This window comes from Oxyura jamaicensis (assembly GCF_011077185.1).
Source record: "Oxyura jamaicensis isolate SHBP4307 breed ruddy duck chromosome 13 unlocalized genomic scaffold, BPBGC_Ojam_1.0 oxy13_random_OJ48559, whole genome shotgun sequence".
NCBI classification, from domain to species: Eukaryota; Metazoa; Chordata; class Aves; order Anseriformes; family Anatidae; genus Oxyura; species Oxyura jamaicensis.
The window spans coordinates 1-10,940 of NW_023304304.1; the positions used below are offsets into that span (position 1 = coordinate 1).

The window sequence follows — 10,940 nt, forward strand, 5'->3', positions numbered from 1 at the left end:
CCCTTACGAGGAAGTTGTAGACTGTGATGAGGTCTCCTCTCAGCCTCTTCTCCAGGCTGGAGAAGATCATGTTTTGTTAGGGAGAGTGATGCTTCTTTTAAAGATAGAGCAGTGATATTTATGATGTATGTGGCCAGAAAACATGACCAATGTTGATTCCGTGTTCTGTTGAGATCTCTGCTGCTTCTTCATTTTGTTGATTTTTATTTATTTTTTTCACACTTAAGGATCCATCTAAAATAGTGAGGGCTTTTTTATGATATTGTAGTGGGTGAAATGGGGGTATTGTTCCCCTACTGGAGTGCTTTCAAAACTTGGGAATTTCATTTTTTTAATGTTCTTTCTCTCATACTGTAACACAAATCTTTGTAACAGCTGTTGTAACATAATGAAAACTGCTTTCTTTGATCATAAGTTCGATCTTGAGGCTACTGCATTCCAGGAAGACTATATAATCTACTATTTGTATTGTTGTAATATGATCTCATAGCATATAATTCAATAAAGTAAGATCATACGCTTATGGAGTTTCCTTTCATTAGAAGTTTAACAGAGGAGTGAAAGTTTTCTGGGTTGCCAAACGTAAGGCACTTCTGCAATCTGTAGCATAAGCAAATACTAGGAACAGTTTCCCAGTTCTTCATATGCATGTTGGTCTCCTATCTTGGTTACTACTGACAGAATGCCTTTTCTGCTGGTATTAGAATATGTTACAGGGATAACGTATCACTGTTTTCAAATCTTTAAAGTTGCTCTTTGCTTTCAGGGTTGTGCTCGTGTGGGCCTAAGTGCAGGTACAGGAATAGGTGTCTCATCTGCCCTGGTCAGCAATCAGAACTCCAACAATGACAATGACAACAACAATAACCACCAGAATAATAACAATCCCAACATCCACCACAATAATCACCAGGACCCAAATGAGGAGAATGAGCTGCAGCAAGATGGGCAAGCTGAAGAGCAGCAGATTGCAGCTGAGGGTAATCTGAGATCTTTGTTAACCTTTGGGGGAAGTAAAGGTATTTGCATTGCCATTTACCTAGAGTCCCACCTAAATGAGAGAAGATAGTGGTATATGTTGAAATCTCATTACCCTTACAGTTCCTGGTATGTGGCTTCTTTAATCTTTTTTACCTTTTCTGAGGCTGTCTGTGTATTTCTGACACTTGTTTGATAAAAGCTATCTTTCTATTGTAACAAACAGCTGATTTAGGAACATTACAATTCGATGACTTGTGGCAGTACAGATGTTAACAATGTGAAATTTCAGTGTGATGCTCATCCATGGATGTGTGAAGTGTTTTCTAGGCTCTGCTGGTCAGGGCTGGGACAATGTCACAGTGTCAGTGTATTTTTAAGCTTTCTCAGCAAGGGCAGAAATCATTTGAGGGACTGAATATGTAAATCCTGTTTGTACTGCTCACTGCAGTAGAACAAGGCTTTTTGAAGAGTGGAAACTTTGGAAGAAGTAAATCCCCAAAATTAGGCTGGTGCCTTAGTTAAGGAAAAGATGTAAAACAAGTCTTTACGGGGCTTCAGTGTGCAACCTTGAGACTCCTTGAAGGAATCAAAGCAGCTGTTACTTAGTTCTTGGCGGCTCTTTGACTCTCCATGGGTGCCGGTTGGATTCTACTTATGCTTATGGGCTCTGTTCCTTTTATTTCCTTGCATTGACCTCATGTCAATCTTTTCAGCATTAAATGAGATGGAGGAGGTGGCGGCACCAGAAGAAGGGGTGGCTACGGGGCAGGGCCACAACGATGTCCCTGCTCACAGTCAGGCTGTCATTCCTATGGAGGTTGATGAAGAGCAAGCAGGTAATTTTTTGGTTTTGGAAAGAAACTACCTTTTGGTATCCCCTTCTTGAGGGGTTAAATTCTTCAGTAAAAGCCTGCTTTTGAATGGTTTTCAGCTGGGATGTCTGATACATTGGAAATAAAGATGCTAGCACAGCTTATTGCTGTGAATAAATTTATTCTATTTTAAAGTCTGTTTTGCATTCCCCAGTTTTCTTCTGCCTATGTAGTAAAAGATCTGGATATTAAAGCTTTATTTATGTGCTGAATGTAATCAAAGGCTCAGAAAGCCTGAGTAAGCTTGTGCTGTTCTGATACTGGTGTACTGGCCTCACTTCTTTCACTGCAGTGCATGGAGTCTCTTTTTGCATTTTTTTTAAGCCAGAACAACTTGCTCCAGTATTCATTTAATTTTTGTTAGTGACATCTGTAAGGCAGTCTTGATTTCCTTTATAGCCACCATTTGCTGGACAACGTAATTGTCTACTAAATATGCCAACACCATGAAGTAGCATATAAGTATGCTGGATCTGTTTGCTTTTTCAAGATAACTCCTTACAAAGGTTATTTAACTTCATATTCTTGTTCATTTATTGTATTAGTCACAGGTAGATGTATCACTGTGATTGGGTAATTACTTTAGTTAGTAGGCAAGAGAGGTAAATAACAATGCACATTTATACTCCAGGTTGATAATTCATGCTTGTCCTTTCCACCTCTACCGGTGGGATTAGAAGGGTAACTGCAGATGTTCTGGCCTACATTTCTGTCCTTGTGGTGGAAGTTTCAGGAACTGATTGTAATACATAGTGCAGTTACACTTAACAATTGTGGAAGAACCTTCAAACTATTCTGAAGCGGAGAAACTTTACTGTGAACACCTGTATTTTGTCTTGCATTGTGAACCTTCCAAACTTTCCCTTCAAACTAGGATGTCTAGTGCTGAAATGCAGTAATTTGCTCTTCCCATATCTGGATTTTGATAAAGGAGACACAGAAAGGGTGGATAAGTTGAACCAAATTCATCTTGTCACGTTTTCAAGCGAGTCTAAAAGTTCTTTGGCCCTTTAATCTCTGTTTCACGTATTTTTATGAGAACTGTTGCCATTCTTCTTTCAGGACCAAGTGGCATTCAGCCTGTTGTAAAAGCAGCACCTATTACTGTCCATGATTCAGACAGCGAGGATGAGGAAGAAAACATGGGAACTTCAAGAGCCTGCATCACTAACAACATTGCACAGAATTACTCAGATGGAGAGGAGAAAAACAGAGATCCAGTGGAAATTAGAGAACCTTCAGGTGTGGAACAGTTGGGTGAGGGCTGGGTACTGTTGAGTAAATTTTACTCAAAGATTCAGTCCATTGGGCCTGTTTTGTTCTACTCCATTGTGTTCCATTCTATTCTTTATGGTTCAGTTCAATTTACAGTTTTGTAAAAGGCATGTTTGTTTGCCGCCTCCTCTTTTCGTTGTTATTATCAATCCAGAATGAAGATGCAGGGGCACCTCTCTCTGAGCTCTGATCACATAGTTGCTGTGTACAGAGACAGATCAAAAATAATGGTGCTGCGCTACTCTGCAGGCAGAAGAAACCTTCTGCTCTTCTGTATTTGCAGGTGCGCATAATTTTTCATGTCTCTGAAGCCAAATTTGCAGCTATGTTGTCTTTATGATTCATCTGCCAAAGCATTGCTGCTGATAGAAAAATTGACGGTTGTAGCCATCTTCTAATTCTTACAGGTCCTGTGGGAGTGTCCCGGAGGGGACACTTTAAAGGCTATGTTACTTTGATTGGAACTTTGGAAGTTAGAAAGAATTCTCGGGGTAATGTTTAGTACTGTCTTCGCTACCTCTGAACAGTGCTCATGTTTACTGTGTGTATTTATTTTGTGTATATTTATTAGTAGTATAAATGTTATTATGACTCCTTTGGAGTCAGAGGCCTAGAGCTTTGTAGTAGAATGACAACTATAGAGTTACTGAGTTATCTCTTGTGGAGTATACAGCCATTAGCTGCACATCTGTGGTGTTAAGTCGGTGTTCTCTGACTGATGCCATATGACATACTGCTTTCCAGCAAAACAGATGACTGACTGCTCTAAGTGGTTTCATATGCATGTAAGAGAGGAGGAAGTCAAAGTCAAATTATAAGTAATTGACAGATGAAGTGCATATGGTCTTAAGCCTTGGTCAGTAAGCAATTAGCATAAAAGTCCTGCATTGTGAATGACTGAGATATGTACTGGTCTAGTACTGATTTCATTTCTGCAAAGCCTGAGGCAAATCAAGGCAGTAATGAAACAAGTATCTTCTTATAACCAGCATACTCTCTGCCCATCATCTCCACTGTCATTTTAGTGCATTTCAATGAGGCTGTAGGGTGCTGTGCCTGCAGCATAGCTGTCAGTTCTGTTTTGGGGCTTGAAATAACCCACAACAATGACAAGCTGCATTTGGAGACAATTAAAATGAACTTTTGTAGAGCCAGTAGTGGTTTTGGGGGCTTGGTTTAATGCAATTAGCTGAGAGGATTAAGGTAGTAGACATATAAGTTCCAATTCTGATTTGTACATTGTTCACTATGGATTTTTGTTCATCTGCAAACTGAGACTAGTACCTATTAGCATCGTGTTTCATACCGAGAAGGGAAGAGCTAAGGATTGCTGTTGAAAACAAACTTTAGTCACATCTATTTTGCTATCTAATTCTTCAGATTTATTCTTCATACTTAAGAAAGCATAAGCCTAGTATTATCACTGTGTTTTGTTAATATTTTTGGGCTTTGGCCTTTTTAACCAATTAAGTGATTTGTCAAAATGTTAGCATTTCTGGCAAATATGTCTATTTACTGACAAACTTACCAGCATACTACTATAAAAATAGCTGCAAGACTTTATAGAGATTCAGCAACTGCTTGAACTGTTATTAATTCCCATAACATCAGAAGGAGTTGTGAATAGCAGAATGGTCCTGTCAAGATTCATCATTATCCTCTAGGCTACCTTCTGTTTTAAGTAGTCTAACAGAGTAGCACTCTCTATGTATTTGAAATGTGTATTGGGTTGTCTCATTGTTTTCTTATGCTTTACTTAGTGAGTGGTAAAGGCAAGACACCACTGCGGAAGAGATGCAGTGCCAGCCAAGTGGGCCAGGCAAAGCAGTTCCATGCCGAGGAAAGCAGCTGTGAGAAAGGTTGTCAAGTAACAAGTGAGCAGATTAAAGCTGACATGAAAGCAGCAAGTGACATGCCTGAAAGGAACAAAAACAAGGATTCTTACCCGGGCTGCAGTAATGCAACAGGATCAACAGGAACATCCAACTCCTGCAGTGCTGTTTCTCCTAGCCCTGACTGTGCACAGACAGCTGGTAGCCACTCTGCTGGCACCAGCCCAGCAGCTGCAGATGAATCCAGGCAATGTGTGTGCTCGCCTAGTAAAAGTGAAGGTTCCAGTGAGAGAGAGACTGAGGAGAGCTCTGTTTGTTCCAGGTGTTCCTGCTACAAGCCACAGGACACACAGCGGACTAGTGGGTGTTGTGATGGGGAATACCCATCCACGAGTGGAGCCTGTGGGAACGGACCAAACAGCACTGGATCAGATTTTGCACTTAGGACTCTGCCAAACTGTGGGTCTCCAGGAGAGGCAAGTGATGAGAGGACTAGTGGGAGTGCCTGTGGGCCTGCCAGTGGGGAGGAGAGCGCGGGCTCACAGCAAAGGAGCTGTGAGATGGAGTATAAAGAAGAGTATCCTCGCCGACCACTAACGAGAGCTAGAAGCAAGCTGTCACATGTCCCTCTGGTGTCAGAGTCAGGTATGGCCTATATGCATCTGTTCATTTCTGAATAAACTACTGTGCTAGCATGAGACAGTATTGAACAAGAGCAACACCCACAGGTAATACTGAAGTTAAACATGAAGTTTACTGATTAATAATATAAAACTGTGTTGTTGTCAGAGGATCAGAATATTGATCTGGAATGTCTGACTTCACTGCCATAGCTAGGTAAAATAAATAATCTCTCTGTAAAGAATGCCAGTGACTTTTCTCCATGCAAGTATTTCTGTATGTTTTCCATACATACTAAACATTGTTTGATTTACTCATTTGCAAACCAAATGCAACTTCTTTTGACAGCATCTCTCTTCCTGTGAAGGCTGTCATTCATTGAAACATAAGACTGCCTCCCCCATTAAAATTCTCCCTTTAAAAGGAAGAAGACAGCAGGTATGCTCAGATCTTAGAAAGAAGGCAAAAATTAATAACTAATACTTTATCAAGCAGTAAAGAAAGCTGTGGTTATGATTGAGCTATAATACTGCACAAGCTTGTGCACCTCCATATTGGACTTTACTTCCAGGTTTATTAAGGCATGATGATCAAATGTGTTGAAAATTGTCTTTTTATTAAGTAAGTTCACTTTTCACATCACCTAAAACATACAGACAAAACAGTAAGATAAAATCCTGAAGGGCTGAAATGAAGCCAGAAATGTTGGGAGAGAAGAATAAATGCAAGGGATGAACTTGCTGTTTCTTCCAAATATGCTTGCTTGCCAAAATAATCATCTTAGTTTGGCATAGCACAGTTTGTAATTACATCATATATCCAGGATTCTTTCCCCAGAATATCTGGCAAGTAAAATGAAATTTAAAAATTAAACATGTAGTTACAGCACTGTATGTATTGGAAGTAGAAAGATTGATGGCAGGTTCATATGTCTGTTAACATGAAATGATTCAGCCACAACGTGTCCCAATATCTTTCCAATTTCCAAGTGTTAGCAAAACCTAAATCACCTAGAAAGTTGTTCCGAAGCTGAATGCATCTCAGCTTGAAGAAGTGATTTTGTTTTTAAATTTGAAATGTCTGTTTTCTACCTTGTTTCATTATGACCAGATATTAATCTACAGAAATCAAAATAAAATATTTCCTCCCAATCCTTGTCCATTACCAAAAATAACATTAAGTCAGTCAGATCTAATTATTACTTTATTGCGGAGTCAGAAATGTTTTTCCATAAATAGCCTAAAAATGTGCCTTAAATATCATTGCTTTCTGGCATAAATTAAACGGATTTTCAGCTTCTGTAACAAACCTATGCTTGATAGTAGAAACAGGTTTTTTTTTGTAATTATTTAAACAGTGGAACAAGCTGAATGATAAAGTCAGTGAATTTTTTTAAAAAATTACGACTTAGTAGTTGGCTAAAGGATGATGTGTAATTTTAATTTTTACCTTAGTAAAAACGCAAGCCACAATTTTTCTTGTAGTAATTATTTTCATTTAGACTTGTTTTAGTTTTCATTTGTAGTGAAGCAAGCTTTTCACATGTTAAAAGCATGTTGTATTGAACCTTCTGTAAGGTCTTGGGCTGTACCTTCAACTATTCAACACAGACTTGAAAAGTTTTACCACTGTTAAATGTAGGAAGTATTTCTCTAACTGTAGATACTCTAGGAACTGTTAAAAACAAACAAAACAAAAAGCAATAACAACAAAACTAACCAACCAAAACCAAACAAAATAACCCCAAACCAAAACACGGGAATGATCATTCATGGATATCAAGCTACTTAACATTGCATCTTTAAATTTGTGGATTCCTTGAAGGATTAGCCTGAATTTTGCAGCTCATTGGTGGAATTTGATGTTCTATAGGAAAGGAGAATTTTGAATGTTAATAGTAATATAGATTGGAGCAGTTAATATTTTGTCTCTAAAACTTTTATCTTGATTATGAATTGATGTAATGATGCCATCTGTTTAAACAAAAAAAAAGTTACAGGAAGCTTCCTTTTAGTAAAATAATTTATATTTTTGATCTGTCAATCACAGAAAATTAATTCTAGGGCATACTTTTTGTCTTGATGTAGGAAGTAAGGGTTATAATCTATTACCGTTTTTTTCAGTTTTATATTTTAAAATCAAAGAAGAATTTGATACCATAGATGCAGGTAATGGAGTAAGAAGCAGCTTGGGAACCTCTAAGTACTTTATACCTGGGCATTTTTTGCAATATCAGGAAAAAGTTGGTGACAGTTATATGGAACAGATTTTCAAGTAGTTTGGGAATAGTTCTTCTATTTAAAACTTTGAAGTTATTTTGGTTCTTGCATTCATTAAGAACATTGTTTGCTGCAGAGAAAGAAGTGTAACCTAATAACTCATTATCTGTTCTTTTCTTGGCTCCTCGTCTCTGATTTTGGACCAGTAAGTGCAGCATTACTGTGTTTTCATCTATGAACAGCACTTCTTCCCCTCAGGTTATTATTCTTCATGAATGATTCAGAGCAGTAAACCTGAACGTGTTTTTCGGTGCAAGGAAAAGATATGTAGTTGTTTGTAGGACAGACAGGTATTTTGATCTAATTATGTAAGAAATAGGTGTACTAAATGACACTTTCAGCTAGGAATTGCCTCTGTGGTTGTTCTCCTGAAATGCAAAGAGAGAAAAACTTATGGTGTTCTGTTTTCAGAGGTGGCCAAGCCAAAGCCACGGCAAACCACAAAGCGGAAAAGGACAGCTGACAAGTCCACAAGCACAAGTGACCCAGTTATTGAGGATGATCATGTTCAAGTAAGGTCTTTTCCTCACCTGGTACAGATTTATTCGCTGGCTATGCTCATGAACAATGATACAGTAACACTAGCTTGTCTTCTTTGTAAGGCCAGACTATGTTGCTGCTCTCTTTTGTCCTGTCTGTACAGAGGAAAATTCTGTGTTAGGAGCAATGATTCTCTGACAGGCTTGTGAAGCACAAAGTACAAGCTAAAGCTAAAACTGAAGTTTGTCAGATGCTCATAGTTACAGTGCTGCATGAAGCCCTGCCTTCCCATACTGTTCTTGATGTGCTAGGGGGAAATGTTATTCTTTAGCATTTATTTTTGAAATGACATCATAGTCTACTGCTGTTAAAGGAAACATGGGATATGTAATTACTTCTAGATATACCAGCTCAGCTGTTATGTTGCAGGCTGGAAGTTTTCTTAGTGTGTGAATAACTGATAGATGTTACTTAGATTTTTCTGATAGAAATTGTGCTTTCTGATATGACTTCTATTTAATCTTGTGAAGTTGTTCTTTTGCGTTTTGTGATGTGCTGATCAGCAGGAAGACTTTTTTTCTTATTGCTAGTAGGAGCCTAGTCATCTCAAATGCCTGTTGTGTACAGAAGCTGCATTATGTTTATTAGTATCCAGTCAGTATTCTTCTGTATCTGGCAGTATCCTTTACAATTCAGCTTATTTTATTTTCTTTATTTTTTCCCTGTTACAGTTTTTTTTAATTATTTTTTATTTTCACCAGGTCCTGACTTTGAAATCCAAAAACCTTGTTGGAATCACCTTGACCAATTGTGGAATTACAGATTTGGTACTGAAAGACTGCCCCAAAATGATGTTCATACACGGTATGTAGCTAATGTTATGTCTGTCTCCTCCATCTGGGTTTATTAGAAGTTCATGAAGGAATTAAAGTTACTCCATTGCTTGTTTTATATTTATCATCTGCTTGGCTACAAGTCAAACTGATGCTAAGAATTACTGCTTCTCAGTTTGATTGTCCCTTTCCTTCTAAGCTGTAACATATTTAATGATGATTAATATCAGAAAATCAAGTTGAAATTATATGACATCTATGAAGATAGAGATGTTTATTGAAGAGAGATAAAACAACAATTGGGAACTGATGAAATGAGTTCTAGAACACTTTTTTTTCCTCTTATTTCTTCCTGCTTCCCTAGACTATTTAGCTGACGTGATATTACCTTCCTTCCTGACAAGATAAGAGTCTGTTTTCAGTTATGGTATTTAAGATACATTAGATTCACATTCTGGGTTGTATGACTAGTCCTGTATTGAAGCATTGGGTCATTTATTGTTTCCTTCAACATCTACACTAAATGTGCTCTCTTCTGAAATGAGGTATCTCTACTTATCAGAGAATGAAGGAATTATTTTTTTATTTATTTTGGAATATTTCTCTAAACATGCATTATTATTTAACAAAATTTCGATGACACAAGCATGATTACTGGAAAGGAAATAGCTTTCCTTTACATTGTGTAGCTTTGTGGTACTCTGTATTTGATTTGGTTTTGAAGTCAGTGATTTTCAATTGTGGAGATAACACAGTTTCAAGTTTTTTGTTCTTTTTTTTAAAGAAAAAAAGGAGAAAAAGGTTATTGTTAGATTAAATTTGTCATGGCCTTTTAAAAGGACTCTTCTAATAGGTTCATAAATTAAAAGTTTGATCATGACGGGGATGAAATAAACAGTTGCTATGTTTCTTCAGTGTACTTAAGTTGTCAGCTATCCAAACTACTTCATTAATTTTTATTTACATTACTTGTTTACCTTCTTTCAAATCAGACTGCTCAGAAAATCTCTGAACTTCTAAGATCTTTTCAGTAGTGTATTTCTTTTGTTCTCTTTTGATTCTTTTAATTTTGTTTGCTTATTTATAGCTACAAGGTGCCGTGTGTTGAAGCACTTAAAAGTAGATAATGCGCCAGTTGTCAATCGGTTTGACTACGCCCAGTGCAAGAAGTTAAACATGGATCAGGTTCTGGATCAAATTCTCAGGATGCCTCCAGAAAGAAACCGGATCATTTATCTTCGTCCAATGCAGCAGGTATGTAGCCAGCTTTGTTTAATCATGAACAATGATGAAGTTCTACCTGTATTCTTTCACCTCTCTTGGCTTCATATGTTCTTCAATTAATGCAAGAAATGTAGATGGTACAATAACTTGTTTATTAAAACTGTATCCCATCAAAGCTTTTATTGTAGATTCCAGAACTTGGCTGATACTGTATTTTAAGACAATCTCCAGTTGTCATTGCATTAGAAGATAATATAAAAAAAAACACTATGCGTAGGTATCTGTAATCTTTTACTGATACAACAGTTAAACTTTTGACTGCTGCTGAAAGCTGCATCCTCTTTGGGTGCTAAACAGTGCTGCAAAACAGTTGTGGTACTGTGAGCTTAATTTAGGTTCCAAAAATATTTTTTTTTACTTTAGCACTCTCACTGGGACATTCTGTGTTATACTGCAGTGCTGCTTCTCTCATGCAAAGTAATGCAAGTTTTCACGTTGATTTTTCTGACCAACGGGGAAGGCTGATTTTATATATATATATAT

At 37.5% G+C, this 10,940-nt stretch overlaps 1 protein-coding gene across 1 annotated transcript; it reads left to right on the top strand.

Moving 5' to 3' along the window:
- Positions 1–667: 667 nt before the first annotated feature.
- LOC118157863 (F-box only protein 38-like) lies at positions 668–10,532 on the top strand. The gene is made up of 7 exons (XM_035312363.1): positions 668–980; positions 1,695–1,817; positions 2,916–3,095; positions 4,889–5,605; positions 8,272–8,372; positions 9,102–9,204; positions 10,261–10,532. The coding sequence occupies exons 1-7, from the start codon at positions 683–685 to the stop codon at positions 10,515–10,517; spliced, it is 1,779 nt and encodes a 592-aa protein (XP_035168254.1). The 5' UTR covers positions 668–682; the 3' UTR covers positions 10,518–10,532.
- The last annotated feature ends 408 nt before the right edge of the window (positions 10,533–10,940 follow it).